This window comes from Hyla sarda, chromosome 2, assembly GCF_029499605.1.
Source record: "Hyla sarda isolate aHylSar1 chromosome 2, aHylSar1.hap1, whole genome shotgun sequence".
Taxonomy (NCBI): Eukaryota; Metazoa; Chordata; class Amphibia; order Anura; family Hylidae; genus Hyla; species Hyla sarda.
The window spans coordinates 70,149,796-70,176,172 of NC_079190.1; the positions used below are offsets into that span (position 1 = coordinate 70,149,796).

The 26,377-nt window shown below is 44.2% G+C and overlaps 1 protein-coding gene across 2 annotated transcripts; it reads left to right on the forward strand.

Annotated features, from left to right (window-relative positions):
* The first annotated feature begins 722 nt into the window (after positions 1–722).
* DHRS12 (dehydrogenase/reductase 12) lies at positions 723–26,076 on the forward strand. Of its 2 annotated transcripts, none has more exons than XM_056560359.1 (10): positions 723–800; positions 8,846–8,979; positions 11,093–11,175; positions 11,776–11,868; positions 11,982–12,063; positions 15,332–15,393; positions 16,464–16,568; positions 18,649–18,739; positions 23,016–23,153; positions 25,299–26,076. In XM_056560359.1, the coding sequence occupies exons 1-10, from the start codon at positions 787–789 to the stop codon at positions 25,415–25,417; spliced, it is 921 nt and encodes a 306-aa protein (XP_056416334.1). In that variant the 5' UTR covers positions 723–786; the 3' UTR covers positions 25,418–26,076. The 2 variants fall into 2 exon arrangements, with proteins under 2 accessions (XP_056416334.1, XP_056416333.1); XM_056560358.1 differs by lacking the exon at positions 723–800 and adding an exon at positions 4,338–4,593 and having other exon boundaries at positions 25,299–26,071.
* Positions 26,077–26,377: the final 301 nt, after the last annotated feature.

Sequence of the window (26,377 nt, forward strand, 5' to 3'; positions counted from 1 at the left end):
ATAGATACCGTAAATGTACTCTAATGATTGCATATAAAAGTCACCTATGGGGACTTAAAGGGGTACTCCGGTGAAAACCTTTTTTCTTTTAAATCAACTGGTGCCAGAAAGTTAAATGTAGTTGTAAATTACTTCTATTAAAAAATCTTAAATGGGCACTGTCATGAAATAAAAAAATTGATATGTTGTAGTACTTAAGTACTACAACATATCTCTAATATAGTTTAATTAAAAAAAGTGATTTTAAACCAGTTTAAAATCACTTTTAAATTCGGCCACTAGGGGTCGCCCTCCTAGTGGCCGAATGCATTCGGCAGTGACGTCACTACAGAATTTCGTCTCATTTGAGCCTGGCAAATGAGTCGAAATTCCAGTCACTGCGGTGCTCGCTCCCGCCTGTCAATCAAACAGGCGAGAGCGAGCACAGTGAAATCCAGGGCTGCGCATTGGCTCCCTGGACTCTCACACTGGCTGCCTCCTTGCTGCATATTCTCCCTGCAGCAGGGAGACTCATGGCTCTTACCTCTGCTTACAGCCCCGGCTCCAGAGGGGATACGCCGCCTCCTCACTGCTCCTTGCAGCTGTGTACTCTCATTGCCGGGGGGAGCGCGTTATATGGAGCAACAAGTGTATGCCCGGCTTCCTGTCATGCCCGTACACTCTGGTAACTCTCTCTATGGTTCTGGAGGACTTTCAATCCTTCAGAAACATAGAGACAGTTTCCAGAGTGTACGGGCATGACAGGAAGCCGGGCATACACTTGTTGCTTGCTACAGACCCCCGCTCATGGTCCGGCACAGGTGAGGGGGAGGGGGGGGGGGTGCGATGCGATATTGGTCGGGGGCTGGGTGTCTTCCAACACAGGGTGCCTCCAGTTGTTTCCCCACTACAACTCCCAGCATGCCCTGACAGCAAATAGATGTCAGGGCATGCTGGGAGTTGTGGTGGTGAAACAGCTGGAGGCACCCTGTCCTGAGAACTATGGGCGGAACTCGGCCCCCAGCAGGCATCAGTGACGTGGTGCCTGCTGGGGAAGTCTGCCTGGTAGTGAGCACACTACCAGGCAGACAAAATGCCATTTTTAAGATAATAAAAAAAAAAATAAAGGCAGGGAGGGGGTTAGGGATAGATGGGCAATAGGCAGGGACAGAAAAAAAAAAAGAGGATGGTGGGAGCTACCCTTTAATTCTTCCAGTACTTATTAGCTGCTGAATGCTACAGAGGAAATTCCTTTCTTTTTGGAACACTGATGACATCACGAGCACAGTGCTCTCTGCTGACATCTCTGTCCATTTTAGCAACTGTGCATAGCAGAGGTTTGCTAAGGGCAGCATGGTGGCTCAGTGGTTAGCACTGCTGCCTTGCAGTGCTGGTGCCTTGGATTCAAATCCCACTAAGGACAACAATAAATAAAGACTTATTAATATTATAATAACGTCAGCAGAGAGAACTGTGGTCGTGATGTCATCAGAGAGCATTCCAAAAAGAAAAGAATTTCCTCTGTAGTATTCAGCAGCTAATAAGTACAGGAAGGATTAAGATTTTTTAATAGAAGTAATTTACAAATATGTTTAACTTTCTGGCACCAGTACCCCTTTAAGAAGTGTAAAATTAAAACAAATTTATTTTTTAATTATATAAAAGCCCCTGTCCTAATAAAAAATAAAATCACCCTTCTTTTCCCATTTTACAAAAATAAAAGTAAAAATCAAACATATTTGGTATCGCCGCATGTAGAATTGTCTTCACTTTTAAAATATAAAGTTTATGATCCTGCACGGGAAGCGACAAACGCAAAAAAATACAAAATGTTAAAAATGGTGATTTTTGGTCACATTTATATATATATATATATATATATATATATATATATATATATATATATATAGTCAATAAAAAGTGAGCAAAAATTCTTATCAAAACACGTATGTGGTGAAGTAAAAAAGTTATAATGGTTAGAAGAGGACAGTTTTAAGTATGATTTTGTTAAAAAAAAAAAATAGAAAAACTATACAAATTGGGTATGTTTAAATCACACTGACCTACTAAATAAAGATAACCTAAAGAGAGTTGCAAAGTTGTGGTTATCTTTTTAACTGGTTGCCGTCTAAGGACGAGCCGGCGTGTCCTTAGACGGCAACTGTTGTATGGCGCGGGCTCCCGGCCTACAGCTGATTCCTGTAGCTGAGGGCCGGCGTTAATAGCAGACACGTCTATTAAGGCTGGGTTCACACTGTGGAATCTCTCAGCAGAATTTCTGCCAGAGATCAAGTCGGGGGCACTAGGACCAAGCGGTCTGCATTACCGCCCCCATAGATGTCAATGCATTTCTGAGCAGATCTCCCAAAAGATCCACCCAGAAATGCATTGCCATCTATGGAGACGGTAATGCAGTCCGCGCGGTCCTAGAGCCGTCGGCTCGATCTCCGGCAGAAATTCTGCCCAGAAATTCCACAGTGTGAACCTAGCCTAACCCTTTAGATCACACAGATCAATGTGGTTCTATGAAACCACATTGATCTGTATGAGGAATCTAATGATTCCTCCTAAAAGTCCCCTAAGGGGACCAAAAGTGTAAAAAAAAATTGAATAAAAAGTTTAAAAACACACACATTAACCCCTTCCATATTAAAAGTTCAAATCACCCCCTTTTCACAAATTCCATATAAAAAAATATGTAACCGTAATAAAAATAAACATATGGGGTATCGCCGCGTGCGTAAATGTCCGAACTATTCCACCCCGAACGCGGAAAAATAAAAAAGTTATAGGGGTCAGAAGATGACAATTTTAAATGTATTAATTTTCCTGCATGTAGTTATGATTTTTTTCAGAAGTACGACAAAATCAAACCTATATAAGTAGGGTATCATTTTAATCGTATGGACCTACAGAATAATGATAAGGTGTAATTTTTACCGAAAAATTTACTGCGTAGAAACGGAAGCCCCCAAAATTTACAAAATTGTGTTTTTTCTTCAATTTTGTCGCACAATGATTTTTTTTGGGGGGTTTCGCCGTAGATTTTTAGGTAAAATGTCTGATGTCATTACAAAGTAGAATTGGTGGTGCAAGAAATAAGCCATCTTATGGATTTTTAGGTGCAAAATTGAAAGGGTTATAACGCAAAAATGGCAAAACAATAATTACCCCTCCACACCCCCCCCCAAAATTTTTTTTATTTTTTTTGTTTTGCTGTACATTCTATGGTAAAATTAAAGACTTCATTACAAAGTACAATTGGTCACACAAAAAACAAGCACTTAGGTCAGTCTGTGGATGGAAAAATAAGTTATGTCTGGTAAATGGCGTGGAGGAAAATACGAAAACGCAAAAATAAAAATTCTATTGTGTCACCTCCAGAAAAATGTTTCTATATTCAGATCCCTCTGATCCTGACACCATGGAGAGATGATCTCCTACAGTGGTCTCCAAACTGTGGTCCTTCAGCTGTTGCCAAATTACAACTCCCAGCGTCTTGTCTGGGCATGCTGGAAGTTGTAGTTTTGCAACAGCTGGAGGGCCACAGTTTGGAGACCTCTGCCCTATGCACAGCCCAACTTGTAACTGGAGGCTGAACTACAACCCTCAATATGTCCTACTGGAGACGTAACTACAACCCCCAATATGTTCTCCTGAGGACTGAACTACAACCCTCAATATGTCCTCCTGGAGACTGAACTACAACCCCCAATATGTCCTCCTGAGGACTGAACTACAACCCCCAATATGTCCTCCTGGAGACTGAACTACAACCCCCAATATGTCCTCCTGAGGACTGAACTACAACCCCCAATATGTCCTCCTGAGGACTGAACTACAACCCCCAATATGTTCTCCTGGGGACTGAACTACAACCCCCAATATGTTCTCCTGGGGACTGAACTACAACCCCCAATATGTTCTCCTAGAGACTGAACTACAACCCCCAATATTTCCTCCTGGAGACTGAACTACAGACCCAAATATATTCTCCTGAGGACTGAACTACAACCCCCAATATGTCCTCCTGAGGACTGATCTACAACCCCCAATATGGCCTCCTGGAGACTGAACTACAACCCCCAATATGGCCTCCTGGAGACTGAACTACAACCCCCAATATGGCCTCCTGGAGACTGAACTACAACCCCCAATATGTTCTGGAGACTGAACTACAACCCCCAATATGTCCTCCTGGAGACTGAACGACAACCCCAATATGTCCTCCTGGAGACTGAACTACAACCCCCAATATTGTTCTCCTGGAGACTGAACTACAACCCCCAATATGTACTCCTGAGGACTGAACTACAACCCCCAATATGTCCTCCTGGAGACCGAACTACAACCCCCAGCGTGTCCCTCCGTCTGCCTTATATAACAGCAGCAGGGAGGAGGCAGCCGGACATTGCCCCGGGATAGGAACAGGACGGGGCCGTCCTCCTTACACAATATGGGCGGCCTCCGGTTACATATCCCGGTGACGTCCCCCGGGAGGCGTGTCCGCCGTATGGAGAGTGTATGAGGACAGGACCCGGGCTCACACCCCGCAGACATGTCTCTCTACAGGAACACCGTGTGGTTTGTGAAGGGGCTGCGGGAGTACACCAGGTAGGTGCCGTACAGCGAGGAGCCCTCTGCCGTAACACATAGAGATTGCTAACCTGTATCTCTCCAGTTGTTGCAAAACCACAACAACCCCCATTGTGTTCATGGTGGGGATTGTGGTTTTGCAACAGACGAAAAGACACCTGTGTGTGTGTATATAATCTAATATATATATATATATATATATATATATACAATGAGAGCTGACTGAGGGGTACCAGGACCACCTTTCTGTAACAAGTGGCCATTCGGATGGTGGTTGCTGGGGCGTAACTATACGGCAGTATTCTCCAAACCGTGTACCTCCAGCTGTTGCAAAACTACAACTCCCTGCATGCCCGGACAGCCAACGGCTGTCCGGGCATGCAGGGAGTTGTAGTTTTGCAACAGCTGGAGGTCCACTGTTTGGAGACATAGGTAGCAGTTGTACCCGAGCCCTAGTGCCTTAGTACGCCCAATGTCCCTTTGCAATATAAGAAGACACCAGTATTATAAATGGCACATAGTGTGCATGATGTACTAATAAATCTGCACTACGGTGTATGTCAGCGCTATGCTGGTCATGCTTCATGGGAAGTGAAGACGGCCTTTGCGGATTAGTTTGGGGACACCCCTCGTCCTTGAGTTCTTTCAGAGGGATTGTGTCTAGAGGATGTCCCCTGGTGTAAATATCGGCTCTTATCTCCGTCTAGGTATGGCTGTTTCGGAGAAATGTAGTATTACTGTACATGGAAGCTGGAGCAGTTCTGTTATGGCACATTGAGGGGTTCTAGAAAAGAGGAGCCCCTTCTTTTAAGTCTATTTGCCCCTAACTGGGTATATTGGGATCCATAAACATGGGATTATATACCAGTCCCGTGTATAGTCATCTACTGGTGGACCCTAGCCAGGAAATATTACTAGGAGGGTACTGCCGCCAGCTTGTATAACACTCTGAGGCGGGCCGCACTTGTCACTGATATGATCTTGCTACATAGTAAAGTTATTGTTTGACAGATCTGTCCTGATGTAAGAATCCTAGTGTAGACCAAGCCTAGCAAGAAGTGACCACACAGACCTAAGATCACCACAGGGGCACATGAGGGGAAATACATTGTGGTGAATGTAGCAATACAGGGTTGTTCTCTAGGGCTAGAAACATTATGTAACGTATCACCGACCCACAGGATAGGTGGTAAATATGTGAACGCTGGGGGATCAACCGCTGGGACCCCCACTGAACAGAGGAACTAAAAAACTAGGGTCCCTTGTCCCCCGAGTAAATGGAAAACCAGTAAAAAAAAAGGGTCTTTGTTGGAGGCACTGCTGTAATTTTCTTCAATTCAGATACCACACAGACATTCACGATTAATGAACTGTAAACTATGAATGTGTCTGTAGTCACTGAATCAAAGAAAATTACAGCAGCGCCTCTAAGAAAAGGCCAATTTTTGGTACATTGACACTGCGTTCCTGCCCCTGTTAATCGTATACGTTGACATCCCTGTTAATTGGAGCAGCGGACCCTATGCTTAGTGACCTAGTGACTTCTTTCTGGATATATGCACTATTTCAAAAGGGCAACAGCCCCTGTTATGAGTCCGCATGAGGATACTTCTCGAACGGAGTCACCCTTTGAAGTGAATAGTGGTCCGCTGCTCCCATTTACACTATGTCAGCGACCTCAGGTTTTTCAGAAAACCTCAGCTCTGTGGGGCACTCCACAGGTGGACATATTTGCCACCAGACAGAACAGGCAAGTGAAAAAATGTTCTTTCCCTCTCGCCGTCAGACAGGCCATTAGCAGTAGATGCCTTGTCCCATAGATGGGTGTGGGATTGTGGGATTTGGCTTATGCTTTTGCTCCACTTGTACTCATACCTAGGGTCATGTCAGTATCGGACCCTTGGGTCCTTCCAGAATTCCCGGACCTCCTGATACAGGGTCCGCTGCTACATCCAGAAGTGCGAAGTCTACACCTGACTGCCTGGTTCTTGAGAGGTTAATCCTAAAAGCTAAGGGCCTCTCAGAAGCAGTGATTGACACCCTGCAGGCCAGCAGAAAGACTGTGACCATTAAAGGGTAGCTCCCACCATCACTTTTTTTCTTTTCTGTCCCTGCCTATTACCCATCTATCCCTAACCCCCTCCCTGCCTTTAATTTTTTTTTTTACATATTAAAAATGCTTTTTTGTCTGCCTGGTAGTGTGGTCACTACCAGGCAGACTTCCCCAGCAGGCACCACGTCACTGATACCTGCTGGGGACGGCACTTCCGCCCGTAGTTCAGCTATACAGGGTGCCTCCAGCTTTTTCCCCACTGCAACTCCCAGCTTGCCCTGACATCTATTGGCTGTCAGGGCATGCTGGGAGTTGTAGTGGGGAAACAACTGGAGGCACCCTGTATAGGTGAACACCGGAGCACATCACCCGCCGCGCAGCCCGCAAACCCCCCCGCCCCCGGCCCGTCGCGCCACTCAACTCACTCCCCCTCCCTCTTAGTTCACCCAGAGTACTCCCTCCACAGCGCGCAGCCCGCAACCCCCCCCCCCCCCCCCCGGCGCTCCGCTCAACCCACTCCCCCTCAGTTCACCTATACAGTGTCCCTCCAGGCTTCCCCACTAAAACTCCCAGGGCATGCTGGGAGTTGTAGTGGGGGAACTGGAGGCATACTGTATAGGTGAACAGTATACATAATACAGTGAACATAATACTTTACCTTGTCCCCGAGCCTGCGCGCGTCTTCTTCCTTCAAAGCGCTCGCTCCCGCCTGTCTGATTGACAGGCGGGAGCGAGCACAGGAGTGATTGAATTTCGACTCGTTGCCAGGCTTCAACGAGTCGAAATTCAGTGGTGACGTCACTGCTGAATGCATTCGGCCACTAGGAGGGCGACCCCTAGTGGCCGAATTTAAAAGTGATTTTAAACTGTTTTAAAATCACTTTTTTTTATTAAAGTATATTAGAGATATGTTGTAGTACTGAAGTACTACAACATATCAATTTTTTGTTTTCATGACAGTGCCCATTTAACTTAGTATGGAGGAAGTTTTTGAGGTGGAAGGCCTTTAATAGGCCTAATATACAATTTGATAAGCCCAACATAGAAGCTATCTTAGACTTTCTTCAAAAGGGCCTTGAAAAAGGTTTGAGGGCGGCCACTCTTAATGTACCGGTGTCTGCCTTAGGTGCTCTCTTCAGTCAAAAAATTGACCACCCGTGGATCATAAGATTTTTTTAAATCTGTCATCAGGTTACCATTTTCAAAAATTATTAAAGGGGTAGTCCAGTGCTTAAAAACTTATCTCCTATCCTAAGGACAGGGCATAAGTTTCAGATCGTGGGGGTCCGACCGCTGGGGCCCCCCAGTGACCTCCTGTACGGGCCCCCTGCTCGCTGGCCAGATAGCGGGTGTCGACCACCGCACGAAGCAGCGGCCGACACGCCCCCTCAATACATCGCTATGGTAGAGCCGGAGATTGCCGAAGGCAGCGCTCCGGCTCTGCCATAGAGTTGTATTGAGGGGGTGTGTCAGCCGCCGCTTCGTGTGGTGGTCAACACGCCCCCTTGCCTCGGGCTGCTGAGGCCCAGTACAGGAGATCGCGGGGGGCCCCAGCGGTCGGTCCCCTATTCTTAGGATAGGGGATAAGTTTTTCAGCACTGGATATCTCCTGGGATCTCTTGGTGGTTCTTAAAGAGGTACTCCACCCCTAGACATCTTATCCCCTGTTTCTCGTCCGGAAGTGCTGGAGGGTCTGGGTCGCGACCACGAGAACGGAAGTCCGTGAGGTTATGACTCCACCCCCGTGTGACGTCATGCCCCGTCCCCTCAATGCAAGTCTATGGGAGGGGGCGTGATAATGTCTAGGGGTGGAATACCCCTTTAATGCTTTGAGTAAACACCCTTTTTGAGCCTTTGTCTGAGATTCTGCTGTCTTCTTAGTGGCTATTACATCAGCCAGGCGGGTAGGAGAGCTAGCGGCCTTATCATTTAAAGTCAAGTAGTAAAATCCTCATACTCTAGAACTCCATGTTTTTTCTTCAAACTGGTTTATGTACGCACTGCATTCACTAGTCCTAAATCTACAATGGAAAACAAGGCTCTGTTTATGTGTGTATATGCATTGTGCTTTGCCATAAGTCATTTGTTGTACTGGTCCAATGTGTGTTGCACCATTTTGTCAGACTAAAAACCAAGAACAAGTCTGTTTTGTGCCATTGAATATAAGAAAGGATGGAACATAACAAGTCACTAATGGAGATACCTCGTGTCTTGTAGGGGCGGATATGAAGCTGCTGCCAAACACTTTGCTGCAGAAGATCTACAAGTTGATGTTACTGGAAGGTCTTACATGATCACAGGGGCAAATAGTGGTATCGGCAAAACAACTGCTCTGGAGATTGCTAAAAAAGGTAAATTTAGGGCCATTGAAACATAGGCTAATTCCCTTACTGAATGTCCATAGTGGATCCGCTTCTGAATAGGCGCTTATAAGGATATGGGACAAAAGTGTCGTCCCATTGAAAAATGAACTTCTCTGGCGGATTCCACCAAAGGATTGAACATGTTCAATCTTCCAGCGGAATCCAATTCCTAAGTGGATGTTTTCCACAGAACTTCTGACATGTGAACTAAGCAGAAAAATCTAATTGAAATTAATTAGGCAGCGAATGGATTCCATGCAGAATTTCCACCGTAGTGTAGATGTACCCTTATGCCACATTTATGCTATGGAAATTCCTTGTGAAAATTCCGGGATGATTCTGCTTACAGCAGCCTCCTCCGGCATCAGCCCTCAATGTCTGTGACAATCTGCCGTGGACAGAAAGCGCCGTCCCAACCACTTCTCTGGTGGATTCCATTGGTAGATTGAACGAGTCCAATCTGTCATCGGAATCCAATTCTGGGTTGGAAGCTTCCATATTGTGCACTGAGCAGCAGAACTCTACATTATGGTCAATGGGAATCTGCTGCAAGGGGGATTGATGTGATAATTTCCATAGTGTGAACAGTCCCTTAGGATAATCATAGAATGTATATTAGTGCAATCAATTGGAAGAAGTCTCGGCACACGGTAAATTCTCTTGTAAAGGGTTTATTCAGCTTAGCATAGCTGGGCGTAACTGCACGCGTATCAGCTCATACCTGAGCCTTTCAACAGCGGTGAGCCGATACGCGTGCAGTAATGCCCAGCTATGCTAAGCTGAAAGAAACCTTTGCAAGAGAATTTACCTTGTGCTGAGACTTCTTCCAATTGATTGCACTGATCTGCTACGTGAGAGCCGCAGTGCCGACCGCTTCATTGTGTTCCGGAATTTATATTAGTCGATAAAAGGGTTAATTATCTGCTGGGTTTACTAGTCACTTTTTACATTGAAAATTATGGTTGCAAAGATGGATATACCAGTAATGGGTACATGTCATCAGACAGAGCTTTACAGATGAGGGAGTCTATTAGCTCAGTGTTAGAGATGAGCGAACTTACAGTAAATTCGATTTGTCACGAACTTCTCAGCTCGGCAGTTGATGGCTTATCCTGCATAAATTAGTTCAGCCTTCAGGTGCTCCCGTGGGCTGGAAAAGGTGGATACAGGCCTAGGAGACACTTTCCTAGGAATGTATCCACCTTTTCCAGCCCACCGGAGCACCGGAAAGCTGAACTAATTTATGCAGGAAAAGCCATTAACTGCCGAGCCGAGAAGTTCATGACGAATCAAATTTACTGTAAGTTCGCTCATCTCTACTCAGTGTTTCCTAACCAGTGTTCCTCCATCTGATGGGAGTTGTAGTTTAGCAATAGCTGGAAGCAGACTGGGAAACACTGTACTGTATTAGCTTTTTCCGTAAACGAGAAGTTTGTGGGCACATAGTGTGCTGGAGCCCTGAACACCCTCTGTAATATTCTGAAACGGAGAAAAACCAAGGACGGAGCGCCTCGTAGGATGGAACCTTTCTAGAGCAAATCGCACTGCTAAATTTGATGTGCAGAAGTTTCACCTGAGGGAGTTGTGGGGCAGCCACAATACCCAAAATCACAGTTTATCCCACTAGGGGAAACAACATAGGGAACCACTTGGGTTGGCTTTAGCAGGTATAGATATATTGACACACACTTCAGACCCTCAGAATGCCTCCTGAGGTCTGTGAATAAACATGCCATTGTGGCTTTCATAGTTTCTTGGAGCCTGTGTAAGGTCGGCTTCACACCATGCAATTTCCTAGTGGAATTCCATCTTGAAATTCCGCTCAGAAATTCCAGTGCAGCAGAGTCCCATTGCCACCAATGGGATTCTGCTGCAGTGCACACTGCAGAGTTTTTGAGGCAGACTTTTGTCCGGCCGGAGATTCCATAGTGTGAAGCCGGCCTAAGAGCGCAGCCCTATTAGTATGTGTTTTTTTGTTTGTTTTTTTTTCTTTCCTGTTGATACTGTAATATTCTGGCTGATGTCGCCTCATTGTGAACTGTGCACTATTTCCTACAACATACAGGACATTCTTTTTCTTATGAGTGTTGGCTTTTTCTAGGTGGCATAATTCATATGGTATGCCGAAATAAAGAACGAGCAGAAGAGGCACAAAAAGAGATTATTGCAGGCAGTGGGAATCAGGTAAACGGAATCAGGTGACCTAATAGAGTAAGGCAAATACTCCAATAATATGGACTACATAGGTTACCATATACTTTTACATCATCTGCTTTTTGGGTTAGGGATTCTTATATCTTACTCCTGGTGGTATAGGGAAGTTTAGCAGTTTATACCTAATATGAGGAAGTATTGATATGCATTATACATAGTGTGGTGTTAATATCTATTACTCCTAAAGGTCTATACCAGTGTTCCCCAATCATTATGCCTCCAGCTATTGCAAAAAAACTACAACTCTCCGCCAAAGGCTGCCTGGGCATGCTGATAGATATAGTTTTGCAACAGCTGGAGACACACTGGTTGGGAAAGACTACTCTATGATGCTATTACGGTTAAAATGAAACCATTTATTGTAATTACATTACATGTATGATATTAATGTATTGTTGATACTGGTGCAGGGGTTGGTGGTGGTTTTTGTGTACCAATATGTTTTAATAGGTTCAGAATTTTTGGGTGCTGTTTTTTTTTCTATTAGAGTCCCGGTTGTTTTTCCCCGCATCTATAGTGTGATATGATAAGTTCTGTATTTCAGTGTAATTTGTCACATCATTGTTTCAGAGTATATCTGTCCATCTGCTGGACATGTCCAACCCAAAAGAAATCTGGGAGTTTGCTGAAAGGTTTAAGGCTGAAAACCGTCTGCATGTATTGGTGAGTTCTACTTATCCACAGTCCAGACTCTTATTTCCCTATTTTACCTCTGGCCATTAAACCTTCAAGCAGAATGGGTGAAGCTCAAGTTGGCTCTTTTCTTGTACGTCTAGGTGAACAATGCTGGGTGCATGGTAAACAGTCGGGAATTAACAGATGATGGACTAGAGAAGAACTTTGCCACCAATGTCTTGGGTAAAACAATGGTTTTCTTTTACTTTGGATCAAAAAATGCATTTATTTTATATTATTATTTTAGGAGTTATCCCTTATCCACACGATAACTACCTGATCGCAGGGGCTCCGACCACTGGGGTCCTCCTCACGAACTTGAGAACGGTGACCTAAGTCTCCTCTATTGTATGCATTTTTATGCTGGGGATCGCCCTTAGCAACGGACTACAAGGGCAGAATCTGCTCCCCCAGTATATATGCACAACTGAATTTGGGGGTGAGCACCTCCAGCCATTTGAGACCACGTTGTTATGTACTGCCATCCTGCATCCACAGAGCAGCGTACAACTGACATAACTGTGTATATATAGACAGGAGCTGTATACTATAAATGATATGAAGGGTGAGCATCCAAGTTGCCTTTCAATAGTCTAAACACCATTGTGATACTGCTGTTGATTTCCAAATTTATGGCCAGGGTACATTCAGTTTTGCAGTAGCAAATACTAGAGCATTATACCTACATCTTTCTTCTATGCTTTTTATCTGCTGCCTTTGGTTACATCGCTTTAAAGGGGTTATCCAGGAATACATTTTTTTATATTTATCAACCGGCTCCAGAAAGTTAAACAGATTTGTAAATTACTTCTATTAAAAAATCTTAATCCTTTCAGTACTTATGAGCTTCTGAAGTTGAGTTGTTCTTTTCTGTCTAAGTCCTCTCTGATGACACGTGTCTCGGGAACCGCCCAGTTTAGAAGCAAATCCCCATAGCAAACCTCTTCTAAACTTGGCGGTTCCCGAGACGTGTGTCATCAGAGAGCACTTAGACAGAAAAGAACAACCTTAACTTCAGAAGCCCAGAAGTACTGAAAGGATTAAGATTTTTTTAATAGAAGTAATTTACAAATCTGTTTAACTTTCTGGAGCCAGTTGATATATAAAAAAAAGTTTTTTTCCTGGATAACCCCTTTAAAGGGGTACTCCGCTTCCCCAACGTTCAGAACATTTTGTTCCGTCCGCTTGAAGTCGGCAGGAGGGGGTCGTGAAGTCACGGCCACGCCCCTCGTGATGTTACGGCAACCACCACGCCCCCTCCCATAGACTTGCATTGAGAGGGCATGGCATGGCATGGCATCACAGGGGCGTGGCTGTGACATCACGACCTCTGCTGCCCGCACCCAGGGTTCTAAACGAACCTTTGGATAAGATGTCTAGGGACGGAGTACCCCTTTAAGAAATTCTCTGTATTCTCTCATGTTAAAAGTACTGTAATGACCGAGCCATTACCCTCCAGGATCTGTCCTGACTCCGGCATGAACAGGGCTCCATTATATTCATGCACTTTGGCAGCTAGAAGCCATTTTCCTTTGTGTGAAATCTCAAGAAAAACAAGATGCTGTGTAGAAGATGATGCCCATTACGGGCAGGCTGTGGTTTACAGCATTACTGGCCACCTGCCGCACAGCGTGTTAATCTAATAATAATCGCAGCTTCTCCAGAGTCGCTTCATTTGGTGGTTATGTTCCAGTTACTTGTTCGGTACATATTTAATTACAAGATTTTTCTTTTACCAAGAATATATTTCTCCGTTAAATAAGCCACATAAACCTTCAGTCAGCATGTATGGACTCTCCCAGACATGTTTTCTTTTTTAAAACCCTTTTTTTTTTTTTTTCTTCCTAAACGGACATTTATTAATACTCGTATAATGATACAATATTTACGTAAGCCTGCTCCATTTTGGTCAGTACACAACCTTTTTCATGCATTTAGACTAGGGCTGGGCGGTATACTGGTTCATACTGAATACCAACATTTTTGTGCTGCACGATATGAATTTTAACCCATACCGCAATACCGGTTTGACCCCTCCCCCTCGGGAATGAATCAGCCCAGCGCTGCACTGTCCCCACATCGGGGAACTAATCATATGTGACCCGCGAGCGCTGTTCTGCCCCCCCCCCCCCCCCCCCAATTATTTGCCCAGCCCAGCGCTATCCCCATCAGGGTACTACTCACATGTCACCCACATGCGCTGCCCTCCTCGTCCTGTTTGTTGCGGCCGCCAGCGCTGACACTATACCAGCGGTCTCCAACATGCGGACCTCCAGATGTTGCAAAACTACAACTCCCAGCATGCCCGGACAGCCAACGGCTGTCCGGGCATGCTGGGAGTTGTAGTTTTGCAACATCTGGAGGTCCGCATGTTGGAGACCACTGCTCTATACTGTGCTGTATCCCTATGCCCGGGCTGCAAAAAATAAACAAAATAAACTTTAACTCACCTCCCATTGGTCCGGTACCGGCCTCGCTTGTTTCCTGGGGACGGGAACAGCGGAGAGCTGTCAGCCTATCACCAGCCGCAGCGATGTACCGCCTCGTCCAGTGATAGGCTGAGCCCACTGTCATGTAAGGAGCCGGCTCCTTACATGACAGTGGGCTCAGCCTATCACCGGCTGAGGCGGAACATCGCTGCGGCTGGTGGTAGGCTGACAGCTCTCTGACGTTCCCGTCCCCAGCGTAAGGCCGACGTAGGTGCGTTAAAGTTTATTTCGTTTACCTTTTGCAGCCCGGGCATAGGGATACCGCACAGTACCGCACAGCGCCGGCGGCCGCAACAAACAGGACGAGGAGGGCAGTGCATGCGGGTGATATGTGAATATTTACCGTGGAACCGCCAAAAGTTAAAAAAATACCGTGATACGCACATTTGGTCATACCGCCCAGCCCTAATTTAGACTGTGGTCACATAGAATCCTATTAGTGGGAGCGATTTGTTCCATGTAGATAGACATTGAACTTATCTCCAACCTGTTGGCATTGTGTTAGCATGACTTTCCTTTTGATCAATAAAAGCAGTAAATTCTCTCTTTCTGGGAAGCAGTGTATTTTGCGCTGGAATTTCTAATGATCAATTGTCTTATTCATCTTTAGGGCAAGTTCAAATATTGCGTCTGTCACATGCAAATAAATAATAGTTCTGATGGTAATACCATTGGACACCACATGTGGGCGTTGTTTCATCCACATGCTGCAGATAATGTTAATACGTATACAGGAGTAAAACCTGGCTTTGGTAAAAGGGGACCTTCCCAATAACATGTCCTGGAAATGTTTTCTGGTATTAGTTTGAAGAACCTAAAGAAGGATGGGAGAATGAAGCTCCCATGTGCAAGCATGGTGACAGCCTTGCATCAAAGTGTTAAAGGGTTTATTTAAGAAAGAATACTGTGATTAGTTATGATAAACACCACACTATACTATATATTTTTTTCATTCTCTACAGGTACATATATTTTGACAAAAGCTCTGCTTCCTGCCTTGGAAAAGGAAGATGATCCCAGAGTAGTAAGTTCTCCGTAACGACCCCTTCCCCCTACTACACACACTGCATAGGTCTCTTCATTACAAACATACATTGCATTTGAAAAGTTCACTTTATTAATTTTTTTCACTGTTATGTTGCTGCCTTTTGATAAAGCCTTACAGTAAACAGGCATGTTTTGGATTATAGGAAGAGATGAGCGAACTTACAGTAAATTCGATTCGTCACGAACTTCTCGGCTCGGCAGTTGCTGACTTATCCTGCATAACTTAGTTCAGCTTTCAGGTGCTCCCGTGGGCTGGAAAAGGTGGATACAGTCCTAGGAGACTCTCTCCTAGGACTGTATCCACCTTTTTCCAGCCCACTGGAGCACCTGAAAGCTGAACTAATTTATGCAGGATAAGTCATCAACTGCCGAGCCGAGAAGTTCGTGACGAATCGAATTTACTGTAAGTTCGCTCATCTCTAATTATAAGGTCAACCTATTTAGAGTTTTGTCTCAGACTGAAAAGTTCTGCAAGCCATGACTGTCAGAGCCAAAACTTGTATATGCTCGGGAAATGACCTGAACATAGTCACTGACCATGCTCAGGACATTGATTTAATGGGGTCTGTGCCTGTCCCAGCATGGACACGTTTGGATACCATTTTGACAATTCCCTGATGTATCTGCCTCACAGGCACAAGTCGTGGTGTGAACGAGTCCTTAGAAGATGTCCTTTCCCTGTACTCCGGGGGGGGGGGGGGATTTATCAAAACGTGTGTAGAGGAGTGGTGCAGTTGCCCATAGAAACAAATCAGATCGCTTTTTTACATTTTTTTACAGGCCTCTTCTAAAAATGAAAAAAAGTTATCTCATTGGTTGCCCTCTGCACAGGTCTTGATAAATCTCCCCCTAATGCATTTATGTGGCAGCATTTTAGTATAGAGAAATGATGTGGATTTCAGCAATGTACTTGCTTCCAAAACTCCCAGAACAGCTATTAGTGAGTCTCTAAGCAGCCACTTAGCTGCCCAGCATGTCTTGTGTGACATGATTCTAGCACTGAGCGTGGGAGCCTGGTGTGTGATGGTTCTTGCTGGCTTGTTCTAGGTAACAGTCTCGTCGGGTGGTATGCTGGTTCAGAAGCTGGACGTCTTAGATCTTCAATTTGAGACGAGCACGTTTGATGGAACCATGGCCTATGCACAAAACAAGGTCTGTGCTTTTTGTTTTGCAAGTCTTCCTTCTAAATGTTTGTCTCACATAATCTTTTTTATTTTTATTTTTTTTAAATGCCCATTTAAAAGTAACTACCAGTATTCCTGCAATGTCATCTGCTTCACCCATAGATTTCATTACTTCAGCTGGGTTATGTGCTCCCTGACAACCAGAAAATGACATGCTTTAATGTGTACACAGGATGTCAATCTCTTGTTTCTGACTTTTTGTGAACTACAGGATTATGTTACCACCTATCAGATACCAACTTGCAGCTCAGACTCCTCTTCCCTGTGTGCTGCTGTAGATAGAATGTGTACTCTCTAAGAGACCAGGAGTGCAGTAATAGAGTAGATGAGTGCTTGGGTGGGGTAGGTATGGGATGTGTTTACTTTTGTAGTTTACTAATGTACAATGATTTGTATTGAATGTAATTGTTAAAATGTATAGAAAAAAGAGCCTGAAATGATTAGTTGCAGATGCAGAACACTCCCCTAGTCATGCTGCCTGTATCTAATGTAAGCAGATTCTCTAGTGTCTCCTATATGATGGAGCCTGACACTGCTCTCCTGTGGGCTACAGTAACAGAGAGAAAAGATACAGATTCAGCCTGTCACCCATCTCGTAAAATACTGTAGAGTTAGAGGAAAAAATAAGAAATGATGTAGGCAGCATTAGGATACCATATCAGTGGGAAAATACGAATGAAGATACAGACAATCCATATATGCCACATCAAATAAAATACATATATACAAGGCATACCCAAGAACCTCCATTATTTAAGCAAAAAAAAAAAAAAATTCCCTGACGGCATTTGGAACAAACTGTTCCATATGCTGGAGCCGGCACTGGGAACTGGTGACATCACAAGCTCCCGACTCCAGCGTTCAGTTTGTTCCAAACGCTGAGCAGCGGAGTACCTCTTTTAATAGTTAGATTTGTGGATGGTATTATTCTTTGCCATGCTCTACCAATAGAAGCCTGGGGGGGGAGGGGACCCTATACTGTGTAAAAAATAAACCCCAGGAGTGCCGTGCCTAGATTGTAGATAAACGTTATTAAAGATTGAACATTAAGACAATGGAGTCACAGAGCACAATGCACATAGGAATGGAACAGACACGGAAAAGCTTTAATTGAAAGCTAAAACTACTAAAAATACTAACAAAATGACTGTGAAGCCAGCATTAACATAAGTTCAGAATGTTTAAAGATGCTCCAAAATGTTCTACAGTGGCTTATGTAATGTTTATTAATTTGGGCGTGTTTTAGACTCACCTCTTCTGTAAAGGAAGTGTTTAAAACACCTAATAAATACAGTATTCAAAAAATATATAAGCGCTTGTATCTGGTGACAACCTGGATTCCCCCAGCTGCACTGTATGCAGGCGTCCCTGTATGTTGTGCTAATATTGTAAGATATATTGATAAAGAAATAGTAGGCGCTGATTGGGGTTTACAGAAAAGTGAAATGTGATATTACTAATGTATACGTGAGATCTGAGACAATGGAGAATTTGTCACGGTAGGAAGCTTGTCAAAATTAGTTTTTCTGTGGCTGAGGCTCGGGTGCTGCTCTCACCATTCCCAAGAATTAAAGGGGTACTCTGTTGCTAGACATCTTATCTCCTATCCAAAGGATAGGAGATAAGATGTCTGATTGTGAGAGTCCGGCCGCTGGAACCCCCACGATTTCTGTGCAGACATTATGTTCAGAACGCTGGGTTCGGGAGGCTGTGGTCGTGACACCACGGCCTTTATGACTAAGCGTTCTGAAAATAATGCTTAGAATGCCGGGGGTCTGCATGGAAATCGTGGGGGTTCCAGTGGCCGGGCAGTGGAATGTTGATGCTGATCGCACTGTGCAGTGTTACTTTGACATTGAATCTACCTCATTCCACTTCCATCTCATATATGGCTGACAATCCTGCTTAACCAGCACTGATATTAAAACCCTCTGCTATAACCTCTCTGAAGTTGTCAATTTTTGACATGTCACACTTTTTAAATCATATTATGTGCAAAATTATTTTACAAATTAAATTTTTATGGATCTATTTATATTTTTCTTTAGAGACAGCAAGTAATCCTGACTGAGCAGTGGGCTAAAGAATACCCAAAAGTCCATTTTTCAGTCATGCATCCGGGCTGGGCTGACACACCAGGTAGACGTCTTACAATTATTTTCTCCTAGGATTATTTGTAGCAAAAAAACCTTGGCCTATTACAAGCCTGTCTTAAAGAGTAACTGTCATGATCTTGTTAAATGTTATAATCCTCCCAGTTCACTGCCCCCATCATGATAAACCACCCCCTGTCTTTATTTTTATTATTTTTTTAGTTTTCTACCTGGATATTGCTCTGTATTGTTTGCTCAGTATCTGTCAGATATATATATTTTTTTAACCCCTTAAGGACTCAGGGTTTTTCAGTTTTTGCACTTTCGTTTTTTCCTCCTTACCTTTTAAAAATCATAACCCTTTCAATTTTCCACCTAAAAATCCATATTATGGCTTATTTTTTGCGTCACCAATTCTACTTTGCAGTGACATTAGTCATTTTACCCAAAAATCCACGGCGAAACGAAAAAAAAAATCATTGTGCGACTTTTGGGGGCTTCCGTTTCTACGCAGTGCATATTTTGGTAAAAATGACACCTTATCTTTATTCTGTAGGTCCATACGGTTAAAATGATACCCTACTTATATAGGTTTGATTTTGTCGGACTTCTGGAAAAAATCATAACTACATGCAGGAAAATTTATAGGTTTAAAAATGTCCTTCTGACCCCTATAACTTTTATTTTTCCACGTACAGGGCGGTATGAAGGGTCATTTTTTGTGCCGTGAGCTGATGTTTTTATCGGTACAATTTTTGTTTTGATCGCACTTTTTGATCACTTTTTATTCACCGTGCGGCTTAATTAATGAAATATTTTTATAGTTCAGACATTTACGCACGCGGCGATACCACATATGTTTATTTTTTATTTACACTGTTTTTTTTTTTTGATGGGAAAATGGGGTTGATTGAAACTTATTAGGGAAGGGGTTAAATGACCTTTATTAACACTTTTTTTCCTTTTTTTTTTTTTTATTTTTTTTTTATTTTTTTTTTTTGCAGTGTTATAGCTCCCATAGGGACCTATAACACTGCACACACTGATCTCTCATGCTGATCACTAGCGTGTATTAACACGCCTGTGATCAGTGTTATCGGCGCTTGACTGCTCCTGCCTGGATCTCAGGCACGGAGCAGTCATTCGTCCATCGGACACCGAGGAGGCAGGTAAGGGTCCTCCCGGTGTCCTGCAAGCTGTTCGGGACACCGCGATTTCACAGCGGCGGTCCCGAACAGCCCGACTGACTAGCCGGGATACTTTCACTTTAGAAGCGGCGGTCAGCTTTGACCGCCGCTTCTAAAGGGTTAATACCGCACATCGCAGCGATCGGCAATGTGTGGTATTAGCCGCGGGTCCCGGCTGTTGATGAGCGCCGGGACCGACGCAATGTGATGCGGGGTCGCAGCGCGACCCCGCTTCATATCGCAGGAGCCAGCGCAGGACTTAAATAAATGTCCTGCGTCGTTAAGGGGTTAATTTACCATAAGGAGTGCAAAAGCAAAAATTCGTTTTAATGACCGTGCCCATTTAAGTAAACAACCACCAGTGTAGCATCGAACTGGATGTGGTAGACTCCAGCTCAAAGCTGACGTAACATCCTACTAGTTCATGCCTGCATCCAATTGGTCAAGGCGGGTCATTGCTGCAGCTGGCGTTTAGCTGATGCACAGTGTAGCTCATCGACCATCAACAACCAGGAAGAAGACAGCACTGGGGGCTGAAGTGGTGGTACTGGGGCACAGTGGGTCCATGTTGTGAAAAGGTGAAAACCTTGGGAAGACTTACAGAAAATGTTTGACCGCTGTCATTGCCAACAAAGGGTATATAACAAAGAATTGAGATGAACTTTTGTTATTGACCAAACACTTATTTTCCACCATAATTTGCAAATAACTTCTTTAAAAATCAGACAGTGATTTGATGGATTTTTTTCTCTCATTGTCTCATAGTTGAGGTATACCTATGATGAAAATAACAGGCCTCTCTCATCTTTTTAAGTGGGAGAACTTGCACAATTGGTGGTTGACTAAATACTTTTTTGCCCCATTCTATATGCCTGCAGGTCAGGGATAATAGTTTAACCCCTTAAGGACACAGCCCATTTTCACCTCTAGGACGCAGCCCTTTTTTGCACATCTGACCACTGTCACTTTAAACATTAATAACTCTGGGATGCTTTTACTTATCATTCTGATTCCGAGATTGTTTTTTCGTGACATATTCTACTTTAACATAGTGGTAAATTTTTGTGGTAACTTGCATCCTTTCTTGGTGAAAAATCCCAAAATTTGATGAAAAAATAGAAAATTTTGCATTTTTCTAACTTTGAAGCTCTGTGCTTGTAAGGAAAATGGATATTCCAAATATTTTTTTTTTGGGATTCACATATACAATATGTCTACTTTATATTTTCATCATAAAATTGACAAGTGTTTACTTTTGGAAGACATCAGAGGGCTTCAAAGTTCAGCAGTAATTTTCCAATTTTCCACAAAATTTTCATACTCTCTATTTTTCATGGACCAGTTCAGGTTTGAAGTAGATTTGAAGGGTCTTCATATTAGAAATACCCCATAAATGACCCCATTACAAAAACTGCACCCCCCAAAGTATTCAAAATGACATTCAGTAAGTGTTTTAACCCTTTAGGTGTTTCACAGGAAAAGCAGCAAAGTGAAGGAGAAAATTCAAAATCTTCATTTTTTACACTTGCATGTTCTTGTAGACCCAATTTTTGAATTTTTACAAGGGGTAAAAGGATAAAATTTATACTTGAATTTGTAGCCCAATTTCTCTCGAGTAAGCACATACCTCATATGTCTATGTAAATTGTTCGGCAGGCGCAGTGGAGGGCTCAGAAGCGAATGAGCGACAAGGGGATTTTGGAGAGTGTGTTTTTCTGAAATGTTTTTTTGGGGGCATGTTGCATTTAGGAAGCCCCTATGGTGCCAAAACAGCAAAAAAAAAAAAAAAATGGCATACCATTTTGGAAACTAGACCCCTTGAGGAACGTAACAAGGAATTAAGTGAGCCTTAATACCCCACAGGTGTTTCATGACTTTTGCATATGTAAAAAAAAAAAAAAAAATTTGTAACCCCATCTCTTCTGAGTATGGAGGTACCCCATAAGTTGACCTGAAGTGCATTACGGGCGAACTACAATGCTCAGAAGAGAAGGAGTCATATTTGGCTTTTTGAGAGCAAATTTTGCTCGGGGGGCATGTCGCATTTAGGAGGCCCCTATGGTGCCAGGACAGCAAAAAAAAAAACGACATGGCATACCATTTTGGAAACTAGACCCCTCGGGGAACGTAACAAGGGGTTAAGTGAACCTTAATACCCCACAGGTGTTTCACGACTTTAGCATATGTGAAACACAGACTCCCGGACACGCGGCGTCATACTCGCCTCCTCCACCGCCGCCGTGATCACAGCCGCCGCCGGGTAAGTGACCGCCGCCGCCGCCGCTACTACACGGTTCCCCCCGCTGTGCCCGGACACCGATGGGTGGGCATAGCGGGGGGAACCGAACTTTAACCCCCCCGCCCCCAGTCTGCTATTGGTCGGTCGCTCGGCCGATCAATAGCAGGTATAGGAGGGGTGGCAACCCTGCCACCTCACTCCTATCCCTTCAAGGGGGATCGAGGGTGTCTTGGACACCCTCGATCCCCCTTATTTTATCGCGGAGCCGCCGTTGATGGGCAGGGGGAGAGCGCTCCCCCTGCAAACACCATAGATGACGTGATCAGAACTGATCACGGCATCTATGGGGTTAATGCTGCCGGGACCGGCGCGATCGCGGCCCCGGCAGCTGTGGTGGGACTCCGGCTGTGATTGACAGCTGAGTCCCACCCGTGATCTCCTGCGCTGCCCGCGGCAGAGCAGGAGATCGCTTGGACGTATGCATACGTCCATTTGCGCGAACGTGTAATTCGCCTGGACGTATGCATACGTCCAATAGCGGGAAGGGGTTAAAAAAAAAAAAAAAAAAATTATTTGCTGGAGTACCCCCTTAAAACAGTGGTCTCAAACTATGGCCCTCCAGATCTTGCAAAACTTCAACTCCCAGCATGCCCCGACAGTTGGGAGTTGAAGTTTTGGCTGTCCGGGCATGCTGGGAGTTGAAGTTTTTCAACATCTGGAGGGCCATAGTTTGAGACCACTGCCTTAATGCTAGACTTGTCACCCATATCTACAATCTACTATAGATGTGTGAAATAATACTCAAAAGGTAAATCCTGAGCAGTGTAAAATGATCTGTCCGCTGTAGTAATGTTATGCACGCTCAGGACTGTTTCTTCATGTCTTCCTCTGTTAAGCGGTGAGGTCTTCAATGCCAGACTTCTATGAGAAGATGAAGAACAGATTACGCACAGAAGAACAAGGAGCAGACACCGTGGTGTGGCTGGCCGTGTCTCCTGCTGCAACTAAGCATGCGAGTGGCCTCTTCTTCCAAGGTATTTAGTGTTCATATTAAGGAGATCTATAGAAGAGACACTTTAAGAGGGGTCTCTGTACAGACTGTCCAGTCTAATGTATATGTATATATATACTAACATGGGGAGATTTATCAAAACCTGTGTAAAGGATGAGTGGTACAGTTGCCCATAGCAACCAGACAGCTGCCTCCATTTTTAAAAAGGCCCCTGAAAAATAAAAGGAATCTGGTTGCTATGGGCAACTACAGCCAAACCTGCCAATTTTAGCTGTACCATGTATATGTGTATCGTGGCGTGCTGACTCCCCTGACGGATTGTTAGGGGGGGAGAGAGAGAGATTGGAAATGTTGAATTTTAACAGACTCTACCTTTTTGTCTTCAGGGAGATAAGCTGCCATCTTTCTCATTCTTTTACACAAATTAAAGTGGTACTCCGCCCCTCAACATCTTATCCCCCTATCCAAAGGATAGGGGATAAGATGTCTGATCGCGGGGGTCCTGCACCTGCATCCCCGCAATCTCTCCTGCAGCACCCCCTGTCATCTGCTGCACGGAGTGAACTTCACTCCTTGTCTGACGAGCGATACGGTGGGTCGGAGTATCGTGACGTCACGGCCCTGCCCCTCAATACAAGTCAATGGGAGTGGACATGACTCCCACCACGCCCCCTCCCATAGCATTGCATTTAAGGGGCGGGCTGTGACATCACGATACTCTGGCCTCTGTATTGCCAGTCATCAGACACGGAGCGAAGTTCACTCCATGCAGTAGATGACGGGGTGCTGCAGAAGAGATCGGGGGGGGGGGGGGGGGGGTTACCAGCTGCAGGACCCCCACGATAAGACATCTTATCCCCTATCCTTTGGATTGGGTATAAGATGTCTAGGGGCGGAGTACCCCTTTAATGCTCAACCGATCAGAGTGTTCTTGTGTATATTGGGGGGGTGGATGGATTAGTGGAGAGCACTGTTTGGCCACCACCTATGTCATGTTTATGACTACCTGGCTATGACCACCTTTTATACAAAATGAAGCAACTTTTCTTAATAGTCTTTATTAGAAATTTTCCACCATTTAGCCTCTGAGACAAAAATAAGGCCATGTTCACACGTCCCGAATTTCCATGCGGAATAGCAGCGGATTACTCGCGGAAATGACAAAACTACGCATGAAACTGAAAAACGCCTTTTGGAGGCGGAAAATAGTTGCGGAAAATTTTGCAGTCAGACAGTCGGAAATTCCGTAGTCTGAACCTAGCCTAAGTGTGACTTTCTGCTCTCTGTGTTAAAGATAACAGTGACTTTTCAAATGTGTCCATAGTCTTTTTAAAATTGTGTGTGATGCAGCAAAGAATGAAGGATAACTAGGATTACTTTTTGTAAGGCAATATTCACATCAAATAGGAAAATAAAATGCAGCATGTCTATATAATCCTGTCATGTTAAATTTGCATCGTAAAAAAGGAAAAAAAAATGTATACTGTAACAGTGCCTGTACCCTATGGAGAAGTCTAGAGATGAGCGAACTTACAGTAAATTCGATTCGTCACGAACTTCTCGGCTCGGCAGTTGATGTCTATCTTGCATAAATTAGTTCAGCTTTCCGGTGCTCCCTTGGGCTGGTAAAGTTGGATACAGTCCTAGGAGACTCTTTCCTAGGACTGTATCCACCTTTCCCAGCCCACCGGAGCACCTGAAGGCTGAACTAATTTACGCAGGATAAGTCCTCAACTGCCGAGCCGAGAAGTCCGTGACGAATCGAATTTACTGTAAGTTCGCTCATCTCTAGAGAAGTCCTTGCCTCCATGATCTCCTAGACCAGTGGTCCCCAACCAGGGTGCCTCCAGCTGTTGCAGAACTACAACTCCCAGCTTGTTGGACTATATAATAGTATAGGTCAGTGTTTCCCAACCAGAAGTGCCTCCAGCTGTTGCAAAACTACAACTCCCAGCGTGCCCAGACAGCCGTTGGCTGTCTGGGCACGCTGGGAGTTGTAGTTTTGCAACAGCTGGAGGCACCCTGGCTGGGAAACACTGTCGTAGACATTTGCATGTAACTTGCTCTTCCTATTCTAGAGATAGAAAAACATCCCCGTCTGTATGATTATAGTTGTCGCTTTTTGTAAGGTTCAACACGATCTCAGGACGTTTGCTTTTTCCTCTAGATCGGAAGCCTGCTTCTACCCACCTTCCCTTGGCAAGTACGCGCTCCTCGTCTGGAGATGAAGATAAACTCCTCCAGATCTTGCAGGATATGTCTAAAAAAATTTCTACCGCTTCCTAGCCACCGCCTAGGATCTAAACGGTGTCTTTCTATAAGGGGACAAACCTCGCTAATAGTAGAAAACACTGTAACATTACTAAACAGACGAGTACTATATTTATTCTGTACTCTTATCCTGCAGTGACTTTATTCCTGTTTACATACAGGTACGGGGGAGATTTATCAAAACCCGTCCAGAGGAAAAGTTGCCCAGTTGCCCATAGCAACCAATCAGATCGCTGCTTTCATTTTTATCAAGGCCTCTGCAAAATGAAAGCAGCGATCTGATTGGTTGCTATGGGCAACTCAGTAACTTTTCCTCAGGACAGGTTTTGATAAATCTCCCCCCATAGTGCCTGCAATCCAGTGTATTTACTACCTCTGTATAACTGTGGTTCTGATGACCGACAAGGATAGCCGATGAATGCTCGCCATGCTGCTGCCAGAAACTTCACTTTCTGCATGTAATACATTTTTCACCATTTTGCAAAGAAAAGGACCAAGTTGATATGAATTAGAACCTCTAACCTGTTCAGAAAACAATTGGGCTGTATTTGTAATAATGAATTTTTTTTTTTGCAATCAATAATTATCTGACAGTTTTTTTTTTTTTTTTTTTTTTAAGAATGGGATCATGAAAAGCGTTTAGGTTAAAGGGGTACTCCACTGGAAAAAAATGTCTTAAATCGGTTCCAGAAACATAAACATACGGGAAGAAGTATAATGTCCAGCGCAGTAAAGGCTCAAATGCAGGTTATCTTTATTCTGACACGGCAGTACAGGTAAAAGAACAGCAGTGATGCGTTTCGACCGCCTAGGCGATCTATGTCATGCAAGTATGACTAAGATCGCCTAGGCGGTCGAAATGCTGGGCTGGGTCCGTAGCGTGAGTGGCAACCTATTAGGGGTGAGTTGGATATACCTTTTGGACTGTGCAGAAAGATAAACAGATTTGTAAATGACTTCTATTAAAAAAAAATC